The 24,396-nt window shown below is 37.0% G+C and overlaps 1 protein-coding gene across 1 annotated transcript in view; it reads right to left on the bottom strand.

The window, feature by feature from the left end:
• Positions 1 to 24,396, bottom strand: part of LOC105538157 (collagen alpha-4(VI) chain-like) — an 87,702-nt gene that overhangs the window by 48,735 nt on the left and 14,571 nt on the right. The window contains exons 5-14 of the mRNA XM_011977961.1: positions 22,343 to 22,888; positions 21,225 to 21,779; positions 16,875 to 17,209; positions 15,564 to 15,642; positions 13,412 to 13,557; positions 13,168 to 13,260; positions 11,529 to 11,582; positions 4,240 to 4,311; positions 2,905 to 2,931; positions 1,453 to 1,497 (exon numbers count right to left, since the gene is read on the bottom strand). Of these exons, the coding sequence (XP_011833351.1) occupies positions 1,453 to 1,497; positions 2,905 to 2,931; positions 4,240 to 4,311; positions 11,529 to 11,582; positions 13,168 to 13,260; positions 13,412 to 13,557; positions 15,564 to 15,642; positions 16,875 to 17,209; positions 21,225 to 21,779; positions 22,343 to 22,888 (1,952 nt within the window). The remainder of the gene's footprint in view (positions 1 to 1,452; positions 1,498 to 2,904; positions 2,932 to 4,239; positions 4,312 to 11,528; positions 11,583 to 13,167; positions 13,261 to 13,411; positions 13,558 to 15,563; positions 15,643 to 16,874; positions 17,210 to 21,224; positions 21,780 to 22,342; positions 22,889 to 24,396) is intronic.

Below are 24,396 nucleotides of genomic sequence, written 5' to 3'. Positions count from 1 at the left end.
TCAAAAGTCACAACACACATGAGGGAGATGCCATGAAGGAGAAGCTAGTGGAAACAACATACAACAAAATCGGACCGCAGTGACTGCAAATATTGGGATTATAATATACTGAATGTAAAATGAGGATATTTAGTATGTTTAAATAATTAGAAGAGAATGAATAAAATAACCAACTATAAAAGGAGATCAAGTAGATTTCAGAAAGGATCAAATAGAACTACTTGAAGTGAAAAATATAATTAAAATTAAAAATTCAATTGACAAATTAAATATTATATTAAACACAAGTGAGGTGAGACTTAGTGAACTAGAAACTCTACAGAAATTATACAGAATGCAGCACAGAATGACAAAAAAATAGAAATATAAAAGAGCAGTTAAGAGACATTGGGGGCAAAATGAGAAGTTCTCACAAATTTCTAATTAGATTTCTGCAAAGAAATAATACAGAAAAAAGGAAAAAATTATCATTTTGAAATTAAGTCCTGAAGATTTCCAAAATTGTAAGAAACATAAACACTCAGATTCAAAAGACTGACAAGTCCCAACCAGAATACATAAAAAGTAATCCACACCTGGACACATCATATTGAAACTGTCAAAAACTAAAATCAAAGAGAACATTTTAAAGCAGCCTTATGCATTTTAAAAAGTTGCTTACAAAAGAACAGTTATTTTGACAGATAATTTCTTAATGGCAATAATGAAAGGTAGAAGACAATAGAAGCCAGAAAACTATGAAATTACATTTTCCTTTTTTTTTTTTTACACTCTGAGCAGCAGCATTTACATCTTTTTTCCAAGTCTTTTCTTTTTTTTCTTTTTTATGATACTTTAAGTTCTGGGGTACACGTGCATAATGTGCAGTTTTGTTACATAGGTATACACGTGCCATGGTTGGAATTACATTTTCACGGTGCTGAGAGAAAGTAACCGTCAACCAGAATTGCTTACCCACTGAACTATCTTTCAAAGAGATTTTCAGGAAAAAAAAAAAAAAAACAAGAAGAGTTTACAACGAACTAACCTTTAGAATTTCATTAAAGGAAATTCTAAAAGTTGTGCCTTAAGCAAAAGAAACATGATTTTTTCATGTTCTTTTGAAGGTATCAGTGACTACAAGGAAGGCATCAGTCAGATGAGTAAACACGAGGGTAAAGCTAGATAAGTATTGACTATATAAAACAACAATAAGAATGTGTAATTGGCAGAATTTAACAAAAATAAGATGGAAATAAAATACTATACAATAATATGTAACATGGGAGGGAGTTGATTAAAGTTTCTAGAGTCCTTGTATTTTGAGGATGAGGAAAAATACATAGATTAACATTAAACATTGTTGAGTATACATGTTAAAAATTCTAGCTAGTCATGAAAAGGTGTACTCTCCATAGGAGTATAAATGCCAGGTTAACAGACAGGAAGACATTAAATGAGAAACTTCTGCACCTGTTCTCCATCCAAGCCATCAACTCCTTCCTCACCAGGGTTGCCCTGTGAAGCAGAGGAGAAACAGGTGTATGTGAATATTTCTTTGACATTGATTTCTTTGCTAATATTTTTTCAATTGATACAGAATCTAGACTCTGTAACACTTATATACTACACCCAGTTACTAAAAAGTAATGATTATTTTCTTCCTGAAATAGTTATTAGGGTTATATGCTGTTTTACCTCATAGCTTCAGGTGCTAAAAATGTGTATGTATTTTTTAACCTTAAAATTTGAGTGGATAAGAAAGACTCCCTTTAAACTTTTGCACTTGGAACAAGTAGCTGTTTCACAAGACCAAATGAAACACTGATTGTCAAATGCTAAAAATGGTCTTTTTGTCATTGACCTTCTTTAAAAAGATGGCAAATAGGCCTGAATTAATTAATTTAATGGAAACCTGGTAGTTCACAGATTAAGGAGGAACTAAATGGGTATGTGTGCATTTGGGGAGATAAAAATTTAAAAAAAGAAAGGAAGTGAAAAACTGAGGTTAATTAGGAGATAAGGGTAAAACTGGGCAGTGAGTGGCATGGTGACATCTCATCAAATATTCCATCACTTTCAAATTGTGGGCCCTTCATTTTGCCAACTATCCCAAAATGACCAATAATATATTCATTACAAAGAATCTTTTAAAGAAAAAGCCAGAGTTTCGCAAACAAAATAAAATGCATTTACATGTGTGAAATAGTTGATTTACTCCTACTGTCTACAAAAGAAAATCAAGTTTCAGGCATTTTTTTAACCAAAGTACAGCTGAGTTATACATAAAAATAAGTACACCAAACTCTCGGACTAGAATTACAAGGAATGCATATTTGCCACAGGCCGCAGGAGGTTAATCGGTGATACCAGAAAACATGGATAAGGAAGTTCCATGAGCCCTTGTCTGTCTTTTTCATCATTTTGTAACCACTCCCTAGGGTAATGTGGGGAACAGAGTGGGTACCTAATAAATACTTTTTGAGTGAGTGAATCAGCAAATGGATACTATGGTTCTGAATCTGAGTGTAAATCATTCCCTTCTCCTGCCAACTCCTTTCCTAACAACCTCATCCCAGCACTCCTCTTCCATTTGACACCCATCTTGACCAGACCCAACCCACTACACCCTAGATTCAGGACCAACACTTCTAGACCATCATGTGATGAATACGGTGGCCCAATTTGTATGTAGAGTCAGCGAGGCTTGAAAACAATATGTCATTGCCTTAAACCTGAAATACATGTCTTACAAATAGTCACTCATTAGCATGGAAGTTTGGCTATTAATATCCTCTGACAAATTCTCTTGTCTAAAAGTCTGAAGCCTCACCTCACTCAGGCAAAGAAATGTGATTGAAATAAGTATTGCATTTCCCAAAGAAACTTTTATCCAGTTTAAGAAGGGTAAAGGAGATAACCTACCTTCTCTCCTGAAAATCCTCTTGCTCCCTAAAGTTAGAAAGAGATCAAAAGAATTGAGCTTGAATGAGATTTTTAAGCCTTGTTTCATTTAGGAAACCATATGTTCCCTGGTTTGAAGAAAATATAATTACAATACTAGATCAAAATGAAGATGCCTTGTCTGGCAAGTGTGGTGGGCATTACAGCATCCTGGTTACTACTACCCTCCTTTGCATGGAACCTGGAGAAAATTGCACTTTGCAACTCCTCACATAGTAGGAATGAAAAGGAACAACCCCTTATTAAATGCCCCTTATTAAAATGATGATATTTTTCAAACAAAAGTGAGAATACATTGGCTAGCAAGCATGAGAGGGCTTCAAGGAACAACAGGAAAAATTAATTGAAAGAGAATTTTGATAGGTATACAGGATATGGTCATTGTGGTTAGGAAAACTCTCTTTAGGATTCTTAGATTGTAGAATTTTTTTTTTTTACTTTATTAAGAAAGATTCTCCAATCCTGGGCAGTTGAGGGACATTTAATGCAACCAGCCGAAAAAGTATACCTGTATCCCTTTAGCCTTTAAAACTTTAGTGTTCTCACATGGACACAGGGAGGGGAACAACACACACTGGGGCCTCTGTCGGGGGATGGGGTGAGGGGAGGGAGAGCATCAGGAAAAATAGTTAATGCATGCTGGGCTCAATACCTAGGTGATGGGTTGGTAGGCGCAGAAAATCACCATGGCACATGTTTACCTATGTAACAAACCTGTACCCCAGAACTTAAATTAAAATAAAAACAAAACAAAAAAACCTTTAGTGTTCTCAATCCTACTTCCAACCACCAGCACCTGTCACTCTTTTCTGAGGGTTTTTTCAGGGACCAGGGCCTGCTCTACCCACACGCAAGACAGGCTAAAAGTGCTAGGAACTAATACCCACTGGAAGCTGCCATTAACTAATTCCTGATGGGATTTGGTGTATAAACACCCCAGCTCCCTCACCCCTTAACTGGAGTACATTGAGATGCATGTTCAACTCTGGCTGCCAGAGTTCTTCAGTAGGATTAAGCTCCATCTACCCACAGAGATGATCTGATTGATAACGTACCCTTTTCAGGCCTCCTTTCCTCCTTATCTCACTTCCTTACTTCCCTACTAATGCTTACTAGAATTATCTCCCAGTAAAATACTTGCAATTGACTCTTTTTCTCAGGCTTTACTTCTGGGAAACCTTTAATCTGAGGAGGAGCTAAGACTCCATAGCTATGTTTAAGAATTATGGTTTTCCTCAAACTCAAGGGATGAAGCCAAGAAAGAGAAAGAATCCCACAGCTCAAGCTCCCACTCACCTTAGGTCCCCTCATACCAGGGCATCCTTCCTCACCTCGGAGTCCAGGAAGACCCGGGGGGCCTCGTTCTCCCTGTGGAAGAAGAAGACATGTGAATGCACACAAGCAACTGTCTCTGTCACCACCAGCCAATTCAAGCCAGCAATAAGGACCTTCAAAATGACCAAAAAAAGACTTGGTTCTTGCGGTTGCTTTTACAACCTCAAAGACCTGCTTAGGTCACCTCCAAGGCACTCAGATTGTTAATCCGTCAACTGCTCATAGAGATGACTCCAAACCATACAAACTCAAACTATCTGCATTTTTAAATCAATTCAGTTAAGTCATATGGGCAAAACTTCAGAATTCAGATAAAACAGAAGGTCTGTCTGAACATTTTCTTCAGTCAGCTGAAATTGGATGGAGGTTTCATTGTGGTCCCTCAAGGAATAAACCATTATTTGACCCTTTCTCTTCCAGGTGAATTCCTACCCGTTCCTAAGATATAGGTCCTGTGTCACCTTCTCTCCTGAGAAGCTTTTTCTGTTGACCCCACCCAACTGTCCCTTCAGATTCCTTGTAGTATTTGGAGGATACAAATCAGCACATATCATAGTGAAATGTGGTTTTACACATCAGAATCTCCTGCTATATTGTGAGGTTCATGGAGACAAAGACAATGTCTCATTTCTTTATCGCTGCATTTCTAGCCCCAAACACAGCATCTGTCATCATACAATAGATATTCAACCATGATTTGAAGAATTACTTACTGAATTATATTAATAAATGTAACCTTTTCATCTCGGTATTAGATTAGGAAGGGAATGGTAGATATCATGCCTTTTGCCAAGTTGATTAAATATTAATTGGAAAGTACTGCACGTCACATGAGCTTTAATCAAAAGACAGTCTACATTTGTAATATCTAACTTTGACTTAATTAGGTTGATAACTACATATGCTGTTCAGGACAGTAAAAAGGCACACAATAAAATGAGAAGAACTACGGATCTAGAATGAAAGGGCGTGTATTTGAGTCCTAGTTCTGCTTCCAGCCTGTTGTGTGAGCTTAGACAAAAGCATATGATGTCATGAATCACAATTTTCACCATTTATAAATGTGGATCTAAATAATACTGACTCTAGTCATCTCATAGGATTGTTCACTGAATGTATGATGCTGTATTGGAAATACTTCACAAAGTATATAGATTGAACAAATTAGGTATTTTATACTTAGATAGCAATAGATAATGAGAAAAGCACAGCTTCTGGCATCAGGAAACAGTTTTGGACACATCTGCAACCCTCTCCAACCTTAACAAGGCCCTTACTCTCTCTGAGTTTCTACTTTCACATCTATAGAACGAAAGTATTAACACATACTAGCACAGTTGCAATGAAGATTAAATGTGATAATAAATACAAAATGCCTAATGCAGGGCTTCACACACAGTAGATGCTAAGTAAATGTCTTTTCCTCCCTTCTTCCTAGTCTATCTGTATTTTTAGCTTTAATGTGTGGTGTTTAAGCTTCATCCGGAAAATGTGATCCTAACATATCTACTGTACTATATTGCAACGTATAGTGCTATCAGTTGTGTTTATTAGAAAATAGTTGATATATACAAAACAAATGTTCTTGATAAAAGCAGAAATATCAAGGAAAAATTTATTTTTAACAAAACTAAAAATAAACCCACTCAGCATGGCTACTATTAAAAAAAATAAAACAGCAGAAAATAACAAGTGTTGACAAGGATGTGGAGAATTTGGAACATTTGTCCACTGTTGGTGGGAATGTAAAATGGTGTAGCTGCTGTGGAAAACAGTATGGCAGTTCCTCCAAAAATTAAAAATAGAATTATCATATTATCCTGGAATTCTACTTCTGGGTATATATCCAAAAGCATTAAAAGCAAGGTCTGGTAGAGATATTTGTACAGCCATGTTTATAGTAGCATTATTCATAAGCAACCCAAGTGTCTGTCAACAGATGAATGGATAAACAAAATGTGGTGTGTCTATATATAAATACAATTGAATATTATGCAGCCTTAAAAAGGAGGAATATTCTGACACATGCTAGAACATGGATGAATCTTGAAGACATTGTGCTAAGTAAAGTAAGCCAGTCACAAAAATACAAATACAGTATGATTCCACTTATCTGAGGTACCTAGAGTAGTCAAATTCACAAAGACAGAAAATAGAATGGTGGTGACAGAGACTGGAGGAAGAGGGAGTGAGTGTCTGATGTATACAGAGTTTTACTTTTACTAAATGAAAAGATTTCTGGAGATGGATGATGGTGATGGTTATACAACCATGTCAATGTACTTAATACCACTAACCTGTACACTTAAAAATTGTTAAGATGGTAAATTTTATGTTATATGTATTTGACCACAATTAATTAAAAAGAACATTGTGAAGAAAAAGAAATGAACCTACTCTTGGGACTTCTATTCCCAGTTTCTAAAATTTCAGTTGCTGTACACACATAATTATGTGTTTACACAAAATTAATCCTCAGGAAAAAAATACATATATATAGCAGTCTGAAATTACAGTCCCCACAAAGCTGTCACAATTTCTCGTATTTCAGAGTACTCTCTCCATTAGTTTACTTTGAACAGCATGGTACTGACGCACCATCAGTATCAATTTGAAATGTTTATGAAATGCTGTGAAGGTCACCCTTCAGGTCAGTTACCAAAAAAAGGAGGTAAAGAAATCTAACAGAAATGTATTTATTATATTTCAGGTTGAGACCTTACAATTGCAAATGTTGAATGCCATGCAAATAGGACTTTTAAAAGTGACTTTTATAGGCAACTGAATTCATGATTATATTGTGGCGACCATAAAGAGAGAGTTTTACAAGCTAAATGAGGCAATGGGTTTTTGGAGCTGTAAATAAAGTTTACAGTGACAGACTTCATAAATAGACTTAAAAGTATTTTATCTTAAACAACTTAGGCAGAAGTAAACACAAAACACTATAGAAAACTGAAATGTTTCCAAAATGTGGCTCTAGTAATAACAAAGAAGTTAATATAGAAACTACATGGGAAAAGTTTTTAATAAATTGATTTGATAAAGTATGAAAGAGAGAAAAGCAGTTTTCCTAATGTAATATATAATTACACCTAATGAAAGACTTTAAAATGCTTACATATAACTAAATTAAAATATAAATATTTTATTTATATCAAAATAGACATTTGCCTGTTTTACCTATATCCCTAAAGGTTTATACTTTCTAATTGAGCAAAAACATTTTTTAGGATGTTCATATGAAGAAATGAAAACTGTATTTTATATATGGGCCTATATGCTAAATGGTTTGGAGAACCAATTTTCAGTTTATTGTATTTCTAATTCAAATACTAAACTCTATAATGTTTAAAAATTGGTCTCTCATCTACTCACAGTATTTGCTTAAAGCTATAAATAATAACCATGATTTAATGGAAAGACTAACACCACTTAAAAGTTTTCAAAGGCTTGGCTATTTTATGACAAATGGGAATAATAATAACAACATATATACATATGTGTATATATGTGTATATGTTATTATATTTCTATATGTTATATAAATATATATTTATAATATATATTATATTTATAATATATAATATATTATATATTGTATATATATTTATATATAATTATATATAATATATATTATATAATATTTATTTTATATAATATATATTATATAATATATAATATATTGTGTATTTTATATATACATAATACATTATATAATATATTATATATTATATATAGTACATTATATAATATATTATATATAATAATATATAATAAATATATATGATATATATAACATATATATGACACATAGAGAGAGAGAGAGAAGAAACTAAGAATGTTTAGCCCTATGTCTGGCATATATAAAACTGTCAACAAATGTTAGATGTTTTTGTTACAACAAAGTTACATAAATATTTTTGTGACCTTGGAAAATCTGACTTTGTTCTATAAATAAGGTTTTGCTGTGTAACCAATGCATAAGTTATTATTTAAACCACCCATTCATAACATATATATTTTTAAAGCCAGACAACAATCTCTCCCATTCCACATGCTCTCTGACCATGCCTCTCCTCCATGCTGGGGAGCAGTCCAAGTCTCCTCCTCTTGAACAGAGTCTGGACTCAGTGACTGGCTTGCAACCAACAGGATGAGAAAGCCATGTTACAGCCTGACTTCTGAGGCTGGGGCAGAGGCCTTGCAGCTTCAGCCTTGGTCTTTTGGAGCACTCACTCTCAGGACGGACCCTCCCTGCCGGAGTGCTTCCTATCGGTTCCAGCTCCACCTGTCCTTGTTCAGTTCCAGCTAAGATGCCAGAGCAGCAGACATGTGAGAGAAGGGGCAGTGGGTTCTCCAACTCCTGTTTCTAGAGCCCAGATGGTCTAGTCAACCCAGCTGAGACCTCAGGCATGGAGGAAAGAGGCCCCTCTTTTGCTTCTTTTCCAGTGTCCCCACCCACAGAGTCTGTGAACATAATAAAATGATTATTTTACACCACTAAGTTGTGAGGGTTGTGGAGGGCAGTGGGACTGTAAGTTATGGGTAACTGGAACAATGATTTAGTTATTTGTCCTTGTGTGCTTTCAACTTGAACCTACAAATTTATGGGCCCCATTCGGAAACTGGTCTGCATCTGCACAGAGAGGTCTCTGCTGTTGAGTAGACCAATCTGACCAGCTTTTCAAGCCAACAACATTAAAAGCCATTCAGAGGACAACACATTGTGAAGTCACCTTCTCTTGTGAGAAATGCATTAAAAAGAAACTAGAACTACTAGAGTTGTTCTGTCAAATACAGGGGCTATCGAGCACTTGAAATGTGTCTGGTCCAAACTGAGATGTGCCTTCAGTGTAAAGTGATATTTAGAAGACGGTATATAGAGAAAGTAAGGTGTCTCATTAATTTTTATATTAATTACTAATGAAATGATAATATTTTAGATATATTGAGATAAATAAAATATATTATTAAAATTAATTTCACCTGTTTCTTTTTACTTTCTTTAAGATAGCTACTACAAAATTTTAAATTATAAATGTCATTTGCATTATATTTCTAGCCCTGTACTAAAGGGTCTTTACAAAATATCTTGGTTTTATAATGTTGGCACAGTAAAGAAGGGGGACAAAACCATCTTTCACCCTAGAATTTGGTTTCTTCTGTTTGTCTGAAATTGGAGTCAATGGTCCTAATGGGTGGAATGGACCTTACGTCATTCTCCTAAAGTTGACTGGGCTCATTGAACCACAGACCAGGCAGAAAAAATAAAATAACACTTAAAGGACATTTTTAAACATAATAAAAATGGGAAGGAATATTTTCATTATTTCTAAATAAAATAGCAAAAATCCATCAATCACGTTCCTGAATGTATTTCTAACACCTAAGACTACGCTTACTTAGGAAAAATAAATAGAAAAATTGAACAATTATCTTGTAAACATAAAGAAACGTGACTCTGTCTCAAAAAAAAAAAAAGAAATGGATGAGCTTACATGGGTTTCAGCAGCTACATTTTCCTCTGATTTCTGCTTATTTTCCAACACCCTAAATGTTCAGAATAATAAAACAACGTGCCACTCTAAGTGGAGCAATGACAACATAGATACCAGTGGTTCAGAAAGCGTGGTCAAAGGGCCCCTTCTGTTTCCAAGATACTTTTGGGAGGGTCACAAAGTTAAAGTTATTTTTCCAATTACACTAAAATATCTTTTTTTTCATTCTTATTCTCTGCCAAGTATGTGGTAAAGTTATCAAGAAGCCACATGGCAAGTGGCATCACCACAGACTGAATACAGAGACAGATTGGAAATTCAGCTGCCTCCTAATAAGCTAAATATGCCAAACAATGCTGCTTTCTCACTAATATTTTTTGTTTGGGAAAATACAGTTATTTTTCATGAAGAAATATGTCATGAGTGTTAACTTTAGTGAGTTTATTGTTGTTATTTTGTAATAAGAAACAATTTTTAATATTCTTAGTTCTAATTTCTAATATGGTAAATAATAACACATGGAAACCATATAAACAAAAGCTCTTCAAGGTTCCCAATAATCTTTAAGAGTGTAAAGGTTGAGGGGTACAGGAAATGGAGAGATTTTGGTTAAAAGGTACAATCTTTCAGTTACAAGTTAGTAAGTTTGGGGGTTGTAATGTACAAGATGATAATTATAGTTGATGATACTATACAATATACTAGAAATTTGCTAAAAGAGTAGATGTTAAATGTTCTTGCCACATACAAAAAAATGGCAACTATATGAGGTGATGGACATGTTAACTGACTTGACTCTAGTATCATTTCACAATGTATACATATATATCAACTCATTATATTGTACATCTTAAATTATACAGTTCTATTTGTCAATTATACCCCAATAAAGTTGGGGTGGGGGGAAGAATATAATGGCATCCTTAGGCCAAAATGTTTGAGAACCAGTGGTATATACATGAATCAACCTAAAAATAGGAACCGGTGGCAAAGTGGTTTTCCATAATTCAAAATTAACTGAAAACCATGGGATTTAAAAATCCTTCCATTTATATTATGTATCCATTTATATTATGTAATAAAGATGGATATTTATAAATAAATATATCCATTTATATTATGTAATAAAGATGGTCCCTATCACATCCCAGTCCCCTAGCTCACAATTCTCTCTATAATATATATTTTCTCCACAGACAATCACATGACTGATAGATAACTTGTGTTTGCCAAGCATATCCCCAGGGGTGTGTCCAGAGTTACATGCAAGCCATCAGTGGCTAACTATAACTCCACCACCTTCTCAGCCACACAGGGAAGCATCTGAGTGACCTGTAGTAAGAATGGTCTTAGATTCTCTCCAATTATTTTGTTAACCATTTACAAATATAGACAGCTTAGTAATAGGAACAAATTATCTGCAATTTAGCTCATGATTAACAACTACTTTGACATCCACGCACACTAGACACAGACCACATTTTCAGTTAGTTCAAATTCACTGATTAAAAAATAAAACAGCCATACCGAATCATTAATGCATTCCAGAAACTATATCTTTAAAAAGCAGATCTGCCTGGAATTTATTATAATAAATGTCTATTTTTTATATATATATATATTTTTAGACCCACCGTAAGTGGCATAGATGAGAAAAACTTCCATGACTTAGGTGCAGTTAAATATTGCCAATATTTGATCCATTTTGCCATGTTCTTTCAAAGTAAAGAAATAACATTCAATACTTACATATCTGCCTTCTTCACCAGGATGACCGGGTAACCCATCAAAACCCTTCTCTCCCTGAAAAGACAAGAAGTCAAAATAAATAACTTGGCCTCTAAATTATTTGTTTCTCAAATCTACGTGAAATAAAAATTGTTACTAATAGATACCCTTGTCTCACAGAGTTGTCATTTTATAGAGAATCTACTAAATATCAGGCACAATGTGCAGAGATGTACAGAAACAAATATTCTTGTCCAGTGTTACAGTGAAAACATGCACACCTGTTTGTCTTAATAGTCAGTAATCAAACTATTCTTATTTTCCAAAATCCCTTCTTAAGTCATTCTGTTGTAAAAATCCAAATCAAGACTAGCTTCTAGTTAAAAGCTTAAGGAAAACTGTTACTCTTAAAGAAGCTTTCAACCTTGTTTACAAAACATCAGTAAGCAAAGGTCTTCCTGACTATCTTATTCATGAGAAATGGTTGTTTATTTCTGTGTGACTCAACTGTCCAGTTTTGTTTTGTTTTTTACTTCTTCTTACACACCGAAACACACAAGCCATTTCCTCTTAAGGAAGTTTGGCTTGCCATGTTATAGTCAGATGTGTCTATTTAGTCTAAAAGCTGGTCAATAAGACCTGGAAGGCATATTTTATTTGTGATCAACAAAGATATAAAAGTCATTATGACCATCTACTGAATTCTTGCAAACAGAAACATCAGAGAAGTCAAAAAATTAAAATACTCCCATCTTTGGCCTTAGAGGCACAGGCACAAGCTGCAAAGAAACACATCAAGAAGCTCCCCAAACTCGATTTTCTGATTCTCCAATCTGTCCCGGTTAATGAATAACAACATGACAGGGAAAAATCTAATGCTAAGGCATGATTACAATTTATTTTTCAAACAGTAATTATAAACTTTATACTATTCTAAATTTAAAAGATTGATCTGCAAAGCCCTGAAGAGCTCATTCCAACAACCTCATGGAAAATCTTCCAAAGAAAACGTGTAAAAAGATGATACAAAGCCAGCGGGTATAACTTAACCTTACCTGTGTGTTTGTGATTATACCCTCATCATAAAGCTTCAGTCCCTGTGATTATGGAACCTTGCCAGCCCTGAATATCTGAGGACCATTTCTAACGAGATACTCTCCCTTAGAAGTGTTAAGTAGTAATTTTCCTCTTGGTTAACCTAGAGTTAACAGAGATGCAACTCTTTTCTCAGAGTTTGATGCTGTAGAAAAGAATGTTAGATGGGAAAGAGGTATTTACTACTGTAAAGAAAGCAGATGTTGGACAAGTGAAAATATGGTAGAAAAGTGAAAACTCCTGTGCAGTGGCAGAATTTGTGACATTATTTGTCAAACGACCACAAGAAGGTAGCATAATATGGTGGAAATCATGTGAGACTTAGAGTCAGGGAGACAAAGGGGCTTAACTCCCAAATGCATCTTCACAATGATGCAATTTTGGGAAAGTGATGTCACCTCTCTGAGCCTCAATTTCACACATGTAAAATAACATCTGCCTGAAAGTGTTTGTTAGGGGGGTAAAATTAGAAAATGCTGTTAAATACACAACAGAGTCTGGTATGTAGTGGGTACTAAAATATCGTCTCTCTCCTTTCCCCTATTCACGTCTGACAAATACTTACCTTCCTCCCAGAACTCCCATAATCACCTCTGTACCCATCCTCTCCAAAACATTTTGCGTATATATTGCAGCATGTTCTTTCCACAATTGTATCCTGAAAAACAGATCCATATCACATACTACTTTCTCATCTGTGTTAGTCTATATTACATTACACACTAAGAAGACAAAATTCTCTCAATGTTTTTAAAATTATTGTAATTAATAGAACTTAGCAAAGGATGGCGTTTTTAAAAAGTACTTACAAGTTGCTTCAGTAAGACGCTTGGGAGGGATTGCAGTGTGATGCTCAGAGGTTGCTTATATGCAAACCCTCTGCCAAATTCCAGCTCCTGGAGCTCTTCTAATTTATGGACACCTTCCAGGCCAATGATTAGGAGTCCAGAGAATCCTTCACAATTTCAACAGATGGGAGATTATGTTCATGTCTTTTGAATGATCTATCTTTGTCTCAGCCCCACGTATTCATCCATCATTCCACCATTCCCATAGCCTTCACTTGTCTTGTCTCAAACTGCATTTTGTTACAATTAAAACTAGTTTGTGGCATGCCTTCTTGAAGAATTGATCTGATACCTTTCAATCCCACCAGCTGAAAGTTAAGCAGAACCACAAAGGACTCTCATAGCTCTCTTATAGCCCCCATTTTGTCATTTCACAGATGGTTTCCAGCCCTCGTTGTATTAAATTACTTCCTTCTAAGCCTATCCCTGAAGTTGACTTTTGGTTTACACTTAGGAATTGTAGCAGTCACTGTGACTGTTCACAAATATGCTGGCTCCCCTTCTTAAGGGCACATGATAGGACTGCACTTCTTCAGTCAGGTTATCAACACTCATTGAACCTCAATTCCTTACCTGTAAAATATTATCTATCTCATGAAAGTTAAAAGTGACCATATGGCTCACTCTAGCTAATTAAATGAGAGCAGAAGTGACATATGTTAATCCCCAGGAGAAATTTTAAGAGTAGTACACAATTTGCCCATTTCCTTTCCCTTGCCACAGCAATTACAAAAACAGCTGTTGGGATATACCCTCCTTCAGCCTGGGTTTTTGAACGGTGAGCAGGAGGCAAAGATGAACCACTTCTTGCTACTTTAAGTCACTGAGATTTGGAGGTTGTTATTGCTGTATAATCTAGCCTATCCTACCAATGCAGGCATTAAGAGATCATCTGGATTTGTCCACAAAACAAAAATACAAATGAACAAGGGTATTTTGGAAATTCAACTAGAAATCACCTTGTTTGTCGAATTTCAAAACAAATATTACTGTTAATAGTTTGAATTAAAAAAATAAATAAATAAATAAATAAATAAATTTTAAAAAATAGTTTGAACAGTAAGTTCTTGGCACATACTCACAAATCAGCTTTTTGCTATGGTAAACAAGCAGCTTGAAAATTGTGTGGTTAAAAGTTGTGTACATATTCTTAATTATTCCTTAAAACTAAATTCTTTGAAATGGAATTTCTGATCTAGCATAGCATGTAAGCAAAGTTTAGTCTCTTGTTGCATACTCCCAAATCCCCTCCAGAAAACATGCAACAACTTAAACTTCCAGTGGCAATCTATGCAGTGAATTAAGATGGGAGTAAGTTGTCATAGAAAATATTCTAGCACATGATTAACCAATGGAAAACATCATCCCCAGCAAAATATGTTGAATATACTCGACTGAAGGGGAAAAGGGGTGAAAGGAACTTGAACAAGTTGCTGGTTGTTCATCCTTAGGTTGCTGGGCACAAAGTGGGAATGGTGAGAGCCATAGTGTACAGTTGAACAAGTTGTGCTGCGCAAGAACACCCATCTGAGAGAGCTGATGAATGGCCAAATCCAGCCAGCATACCCCTCACCACCCAGGAGCCCAATACACTTGCATCCACGCAGTGTATTGGATGTCTTTCTCTAATTGCACAAAGATGCCATATAGACTAGCTGCAGGAACTCTTGGAGATGGAGAAGGAGGAAGAATTAAGAACAAAGAGAGGGGAACTACAACGCAAAGAGCAGGGCCCAGCTTTAGACTGACTCCAGAGTTTAGGAGAAAATGACATATGGACCCCAGATTGGCCTAAAAGAACAAACAGCCCCCCTCACCATTGAAGTAGGAAGTGTACCTTCAACCTCCCACCCTCAAAAGCTAGTCCTGTCTGAGTCAGAAGACCCCTGGTCAGTGTCAGGGACACTGTTGAAGAAGGCAGAGAGTCTCAGCCCCAAAACATCCTCTGGCCCATACAAAGAAGGAGACGGGGCATCAGCCTCATGAGCACTGAGCCCCACGCACTGGGTGAGCACACAGGAAGCTTCATAGTGTCCAGTGCCATCTGGAGAGCTGAGTGCCTCAGTTCCAGTGGGAGGAGGGAGGCCCACACTGGGCAAGCCTATGCACTTACCTCTGCTGTGGAGAAACTCCGATGTTTTTTTCAGTCTCTTTAAATCATCATCCAGTCCATCTGTAAACACTAAAAGAACCTGTTGTTTATGAGAAAGGGGGTTGGCAGAGCCAGACAAGGAGGGAGGGAGAAAAGAGGAGTAGGAAGGAGGCAGGGTGGGGAAGGAAGAGAAAAGGAAGGTAGTAAGAGAGTGAGAGCAGGGAGGAAAAGGGAAGGGAGGGAAGGGAAGGAAGAAAGGGAAGGAGGGAGGAAGAAGGGAGGGAACAGAGGGGAAGGGGAGAAGGAATGCATAAAATGGATATTATAAATTGTACATTTACTTAAAATGCAAGAGTGAGTTTTTCTGGTTATGCCTAGCCTTTCACCCTGTTCCTTTTTACTTATTCTTTTATTACACATTCATCTTTATTTCAACCTCCCCATCCCCCTGAAAAAAAAGAGGATTTGAATCAGCTGAACTTATTTAAAAATACCTTCCAAAAATGCTTACAATATTTATCCTTATCAACCAAAAATACCAAAATATTAACAGAGAGGTGTGTGTGCATGTGTGGTATATGCAGTGTGGGCGGGGGTGGAGGGGAGGAGATGTGGGGGTGGTTATTGCTATTTTCTGTTATACTTTGTAATGTATTTTCTACAATTGAAATGTGTTTATTTGCTCATAAGAAATTTTTAATTTAAAACAGGAATAAAAAATAAAACGTGGATGATATTAGTCAAAAAATACATCCATTAAATGCATGACTAAAGGAAAAGCTAAATGTAAGTTATGAAGTTTGGGGATGTCATTTCCTAAAAACATCGCATAAAAGCTTTCCATCTCTGTGGGCTTTTGTGAGTATATAGTTCAGAGAAGAGCGGAAGGGAGGGAGAGGCTTGAGGGGTGAGCTGTACTAAATAGCTGTCACTAAAGACAGTTCAAGATGCTGACTGGAAAAATAGCAAGCCTACTCTAAATGGTAATGAGTGACCATAAAATGCTAAGGAGTCTTAAAACACCATCCAAGTTGTCTTGGAAATGAATTTATGTTATGGAAGAATATGAATCACTAAACTGTGGGCAATTTGAGAGCAGGGACTTTATTCTTATATTCCTACTAGCATTATTGAGCATAGAATCTCTAGGGCTTAAAAAATATTTGTTGTTGAATGAAAACACATCTCTTGTTGGTTCTTATTGGGTAACAGTATGGTTTTCCTCTGTGTAAGATCACCAATTAAGAACAATTTAGTTGGCCTCAGTCACAAAGCCTTGTCCATTCTACCCTACTTGATGGCTCCATAGCAAGGGTTCTCAGCATTTATTACCTTTACTTTAGCAGAAGAGAGATGAATAGCATTATCTCCCAAGGACTGCAAAAAGTTCACATCCATATTGTTATTCTTGGCAGCTTGATGAACCAAGAATTTCTGGATGATCTCATAACTGTATTTTTCAAAGCCTGAGTCAAAGATAAGTTTGCCATTTGAGCCAGGAACCAAGTAGCGGAATCTTGGGTTGATCTGATCAGGAATGCCACAGCTGATGTTAGAAAGCAAAGTCAACTGTTGCATCAGCTCTGGCAGTAACCCTTGAAGCTTCTGTTGAACTTGCTTTGAATGAGTTGAGATATCAATTCCTACAGACAAATCCAGGTTGCATCCTTGGAAGATGAAGAAAATAAAATTAGTCATCTGCAGATGCATAGCTGAGCCTAGAAGATATCAGCCAGTCTAGCCCTAAAAGACAAACCCGCCAATCCACCGTAGTATAAGCTAAATATTGGTAGCTTAAGTTTTGGGATTGTTTGTTACACAGCAAAAGCTAACTGATACAATACATACTGTCTCATAGTTTTATGCCTCTGCAGATCCTATTCCCTTTGCCTAAAGTGTCTCTTCCCATCTTCCCACCCCAGTCTGGTCCTTCAAGTAGTAGTAGTTCAAGTGCCTGCCCCACCCCACTCCCCAAGCACTCTCTGGTTCTTATCCCCACTTCCCCATGTTAAGTTATTAAATGCCCCCCCATGTCCATTGTTACTTTACTTGACCTTCTTCCCTACTAAACAAGGATTCCTTGATAGTAAGGACTATGCCATCTAATTTTCTAATTGCCCAATACAGATATTCATTAAATGTTTGATAAATCAATGAAGAAAAGCAATGAAGAAAAATCAAAAACGAAAATATAAACGAGCCTTGAGTCTTTTTCAACAATAACTGGAATTATTTCCTTCTTCCCTGAAAGTGTTTTTCCTCATTCACCACCCATGCCTATACCTTGTTTCAGCAGCATGGGAGCATATTAGAAAATGTCAGGAAAAAAATCACTCCCAATTTTCTGTATCTTATGTCTAAAAATATTTAAGTCCTCTTGGGAAGGTTTTCTCTGGAATTTGAAGGCCCATTAATATTTCAGGCTGTACCTATACACTTACCAGTATATAATAAAATTATGCACAAAATTCCACTAAAGATCAAAAGCTGATGGTCAGAGACACATCTGAGTTAGAATCTGGTTGGATGAATTAAAATGTAACAACCATAAAAGGGCACCTATTAATTACTTCTGCACAACAAGTATAACTTAGCACTGTCCAAGGCAATCCAGGACATGCAAACATTTTCTCCTTAGATCATCACACACTAGATTACATGATGATGTAAGGATCTGTGTCTGTAACAGAATGTGTATACTTGTATCGGAATCTGCAAGAACAGAACTACAGATGGGGAGGAACAATTTGAGGGAAAATAAATATGTAGTAGATCATTCACCATGGACACTAGCTTAAAGTTTCCCAAAAACCTGAGATCAGAGCTGAGCCATGAGCATTCAATCCCCTAAATGTCATACTCCACGCTAGCTGGTAAGATATATTTCTGTAATTGCCAAGACAGAAAATGCCTTCCTCTCCTCATTTCACATAAAATATCTTGGTTTGGTTTGGTTTTTTAAATATGTAATTCGAATTTATAAAAATGAGCTTTCACAGATGTAAATCCCATTTCTATATTGGACCTAATTTCAGAAAAAAAGGAATTTCCTTTTTGTAGTATGGCGTATTATTCCAACATTTCTAATTCACATTTTCACCAGGAACATTTCCAGCTGGCTCTGTTCTATAATTGACAAATGCAAGAAGCAATTTCCCTCCCTTTTAATGGAGAGGATTAAATCTTGCCAGGTAATCTCTAAGGTCTTTTTCAGGTTTATGATTCTAGAATTCTATCATTAATGAGAGTCTAGCCCTTATTAAAGTGTCTAACTAATTTCATCAAAAAAGTTAGAGACAAAGTTGAAGATAAACATAAATCTAACTTACTATCTGGGGCATAATAAACTGAAAAAAGAAGCTAAATCCTATATCTCTTCTCCCCAGTATAATATCTACCCACATAGAAACAAAAAATAGGACTTTGATGACTAAAAAAATCTGAACTACTTAATGTAGGGCATACCATAATTCACGCTTCTTTTAAAAATAATTGTCTATGTGCATTCTTTTCAAATGATTTTCAAATTTGGCTAGACTACTGCAAAGTAGTTATATTTTTTAGTCGATATAAGCAAAGATATTAATTTAATGTCCTAGAAAATCGGACTTCAAAGATTTGGTGGAATGCAGGGTTCTCATCTTAGTCCTCCAAAATTGAGTCTCTGTTTCCAAAATAAGACCTGGCCCAGGCCAGTCACAGTGGCTCAAACCTGTAATCCCAACACTTTGGGAGGACAAAGAGGAAGGATTGTTTGAGTCTAGGAGTTCAACCAGCCTGGATAACACTGGGAGACTTTGTCCCTACATAAAATTTTTTTAAAAAACGAGCCGATGTCCACTCCCCTGTGGCCCCAGCTAGAGGTGAGAGGATTGCTTGAGCCTGGGAGGTTGAGGTTGCAGTGACCTGGAATCATACCACTGCACTCCAGCCTGGGCGACAGAGTGAAATCCTGTCTTAAAATTTAAAAACAAAACAAAACAAACAAACAAAAATCTTGGCCCAAGTATGGCCCTAGTTTCTCATAGAGAGGCTTCATAGGCATACATAATGCCATAATGCTTAGTGGTTGGACTTTTGACACCAAACTGCTGGGGAATTCAAACCCTGCCTCTATTATTTCCTGTCTATGTTTCTTAACCTCTCCCTGCTTGTTTTTTCTTAATCTGAAATTGAGTATCATAATGATAGCGGCTGCTTCACGTGGGTTTGATGTGCATGTTAGATGAATGTATACCATCTAACACATTAGAAATAGTGCTTTGCATTCAACTTTCAGTTAAAAAAAAAAAGGAAAAAATAGTGCTACATACATAATGGAAAAAAACAAGTAAGAATCTTAATTGTGCCCCACCTGGAGCCTGCTCTGCCTTTAGAGTGCCAGTTAGATGGAATAAAATGTGTCCTTCTTACTTAAGTTTTCTATTACTTGTAGGCAAAAACATCCCACCTGATAAAATTATTTTTCTTAAAATACTGCTTGTTATCTCAGACTTGTGAGAAATCAAGTAAAATAAAGGATGAGAAAGTGCTCTGTAAATGTCAAAAGCCCATATTCTGCCTCCCAGCAGAAGGCTGAAGGTGGCAGGACCTCATCAAGAGGCACACAGTTAAGTAAGAACATAGAGGTGAGTAGCCTCTTCTTTTCAGCCTAAAACTACCAAAAAAAAAAAAATCTAGATCCAATTAAATGCACATCTATTTAGGGACATAACAACAAAATGATTTCCTTGTACACATGTTCACTTGAAGGAATTTCGCGCTTTATGGGTTCCATTATATATCCTTTGATATAATTCCATACTTTGCTATATTATACAAAGTTATACCATTCTATCACATCCTGGGCTATCATGTACCATACCATACCATACATACTGTATTTCACTATACTATGCTTTATTATGCTTCATTATACTATACTATACTATACTGTACTATACTACTACTCAAAGTGTGATGAGGACCTGCAAAATCTGCATCACCTGGGAGCTTGTTAGAAATGCAGAATGCTGATCTGCTGAATTCAGGATCTGCATTTTAACAAGATCCCTAGATGATTCAAATGTATGTTTAAGTTTGGGAGGCCTTCAATCATCCACTGAAAGGCAAGTCCTGGGGAAGAAAAGCAGACCCAGACTGTCAAAAGGAACAACCCCTGTCTTTGCGCCTTGCAGCTTTGGATAAAAACTTGAGGAGATGGAATGGGATTAAGGATGACCTTGGCCATATGGACAAAGTAGACAGACCCCTGTACAGAACCTCATAGAGAAGACACCGTATTCTGTTTCACAAGAGAGACTGTCTAACCGACATTATTCTCTGCTTCGATTTCCCTCTTGACATGGCCAAACCTTCAGCACATTGTGTTTACACATTACAATCTGATTTTGCCTATGCTATAAGGTACAAAAGGAGGAGCTGTGAGGACTTCCTAGAGACAGAGTTCTAATAAGCTTCAGGCCTTCAGAAGCCAAAGTGATGACAACCATGGGAATGATTAAAAGAATCCCCAGGGGAGGGTGAACAACAGCGACAGGAACTCAAGCCCTACAGGGTGATCTCCTGCTCCCCTCCTTGCCTAGTTAGAAGGATCATAGTTTTACTTTATTAAGAGAACCAATAGCATCTCTAACACCTATGATGAGCTTGTGGATCAAATAGCAATTCTCTGTCACTCACCTTGTGGATCACAGACCTTAGAAAGAATTTCCTTCTCCAGGTTCTGCAGGGCCTCAAAATTTACATCATGGTACACTTTGTCCTCGTCATTAGTGATCTCCAAAAGCTGTGATTTTTTGGCTTCTCCCACTCCAATGGCAAAAATAATTATGTTTTTGTCCCTGAGGGCTTTGGCTGGTATGATTACATTATCTTGGGCGACCCCATCGGTGATCACAATCAAATATTGTTGAACACTGGGTCTCCCTCCTTTTGAACTGTCAAAAAAAGGCAGAGTGAAATTCAGAGCTTTCCCAGTGCGGGTGCCATCCCTCATCTGCTGAACATCAAAGATGGCACTGTAAATGTCCACCTTTGAGGAGTATTGGTTGAGCCTGAATTCTTCCTGGGGGATTGAGCTGAACTGCAAAAGGCCAATTTGAATTCCATCAGTACCAATATTAGATTGGTTCACCATGCTCGCCACAAATCTTTTCATCTTTTCAAAGTCTTCTGGGGAGATGGATTCTGAACCATCTATTAGGAAGATAATGTCAGCTTTACTAGTCTTACAGGCTGGGGAAAAAGGAAACAGAACAGAACATTCATTAGGAATCTGAAACAAAAAAATAAAAAAAAAAAAAGAATCTGAAGCCAATTAATTACAAGTCCCCAGGGACAGTCTGGAATGGCATATAGAAAACATGAAAATATTTTAGAAGGGAGTAGAAGAGGAGTTCGATGAAACAAATATTCTGCAACCCAGCAAAGTTGCTCTGCAATTCAGAGTAGTCTCAAAATAAGACACAGCTGTATGATAAATATATAAAACTTGACCATCTTGCTTCATTCTAGGTTGTGGTCACTTTGAGTGTCCAATACTAAGCTGCCAACCAGTGAATCCATGATTAAAGAATGAAGCTGGCTGGGTGTGGTGGCTCACACCTGTAATCCTAGCACTTTGGGAGGCCAAGGCAGGAGGATTGCTTTGAGCCCAGGAGTTCAAAACCAGCCTGGACAACACAGCGAGATCCTGTCTTGGGTAAAAAAAATGCATAAAAGAATGAAGCTTATTTAAATAGATCAGGTACATATTCTTGGAGAGGTGGGAAAGGAGATTGAAGAAGAAAAAGTCTTACCCTCTGAAGAGCAGATGTCCTGTACCACTTCTTTTTGGATGTCCTTCAGTAAATCAAACTCATACACAAAAAATATCTTGTCTTTAGCTATTTCCTTAAGCTCATCAATGTTAGCTTCTCTTACTCCAATGGCATAAATGATAACTCCATTTTCTCTCAATCCCTCTGCAGCCTCAGCCACCGGGTCTGAAGATTTACCATCAGTGATGACTATAAGATATCGAGCAACATTGATTCGGCCAGTGTCTGCAAAAACCTGAGTCATGTTGTTCAAGGCCTCACCGGTTGCGGTGCCACCTCCCCCCTGCTGGATGTTATCAATGGCTACCTTCAGCTCTGCCACACTGGAATACTGGCTGAGGATAAATTGACTTTGAATTTTGTCTGAGTACTGAATGACTCCAAACTGTACTCTGTTGGGTCCAATCTGGAACATTTTTATCACTTCTTTCATGAACGCCTTCATCTCAAGAAAATCTTGTGGATTGATGCTGCCAGACCCATCAATAAGGAAGTAAATATCTGCCTTTTCGACGTGCACACAACCTAGGCAATAAAAAGAAGCAAGAACCCATCATAACAGAATCTGAGACGGTGAAGAACCTGAGCAATTGATCCCAATCTTCCCTCAGTACTCATTGTTCCCTTGGCGGCACCTGTGACTCTGCCTACAGGTACTCTTTGGCCAAGAGCATGATCAGCTGGCACACTAGGAAGACCAGAATGCCTGGGAGTCAGTCTAGAAGCAGCCACCACCCAATAACTCGCAGAGGTTGGTGGATAAAGACCCCAGCTCCCTTGTTCTTTGCATAGAACCACTCTAAGGTAAGTCCTGCATGGTTTCCCTGAGTCTCCAGTTGCCTGTAGCAATAACCTGTAGGTTACTCCTCACCCAGAATTGGTTCTTAAATCTCCACTTTCCTGTCAGCATCCCCTGGGATCACCACCCAGATAAATAATTTGCATCCAAATCGTTGTCTCAGAGTCTGTTTCTGATGAACCCCACTTAAGACATGAAGGAACTATAACTTGACATTTCTCAACTGGGGAAATTAAGGAAATGAAAGTAAAATCAGAGCACATTTGAAGCTATGAATTGTTTAAGATTCCATTATTCTCTGCCTCCCATCCAAGTTATACTTTTTAAGGACATGGGCAAAAGTGTGTACATCCTAAAATTTAATTTAATTTAACAATTTGACTTAAGTTAATTTAAAACATTCTCTATTAAATGAGTCTGAATTAGGAAACAACAGATGCTGGCAAGGCTGTGGAGAAATAGGAATGCTTTTACACTGCTGGTGGGAATGTAAATAAGTTCAATAATTATGGAAGAGAGTATGGTGATTTCTCAAGGATCTAGAGCCAGAAATACCATTTGACCCAGCAATCCCATTACTGGGCATATACCCAAAGGAATATAAATTATTCTACTATAAAGACACATGCACGCATATGTTTATTGCAGTACTATTGACAATAGCAATGACATGGAACCAACCCAAATGCCCATCAATGATAGACTGGATAAAGAAAATGTGGTACATATACACCGTGGAATACTATGCAGCCATAACAAGGAAAGAGATCATGTCCTTTGTAGGGACATGGATGAGGCTGGAGCCATCATCCTCAGCAAACTAATGCGGGAACAGAAAACCAAACACCGCATGTTCTCATTCATACGTGAGAGTTGAACATTGAGAACAGATGGACACTGAGAGGGAAACAGCACACACCAGGGCCTGTTGAGGGGTAGGGGGTTGAGCGGAGGGAACTTACAGGACAGGTCAATAGGTGTAGCAAACCTCCGTGGCACACATACACCTATGTAACAAACCTGCACATTCTGCACACGTATCCCATTTTTTTTAGAAGAAATTGTTTTTAAAAAGAGTCTGAATTAAATGAGTCACCTTGTGTTAAAGCCCAGTCTCCAGGGCAAGTGGCTCTACATTTAATCCTGTCTCCTTGGTTACTAGCATGCTTGGCCCCCATGCATCTCAGTTTCCTGATCTATCAAATGAGAATATTGACAGCTACTCAATAAGCTT

The sequence above is a fragment of the Mandrillus leucophaeus genome, unplaced genomic scaffold, assembly GCF_000951045.1.
Source record: "Mandrillus leucophaeus isolate KB7577 unplaced genomic scaffold, Mleu.le_1.0 Scaffold186, whole genome shotgun sequence".
Lineage (NCBI taxonomy): Eukaryota > Metazoa > Chordata > Mammalia > Primates > Cercopithecidae > Mandrillus > Mandrillus leucophaeus.
This window is presented reverse-complemented; position numbering and strand designations above follow the sequence as displayed.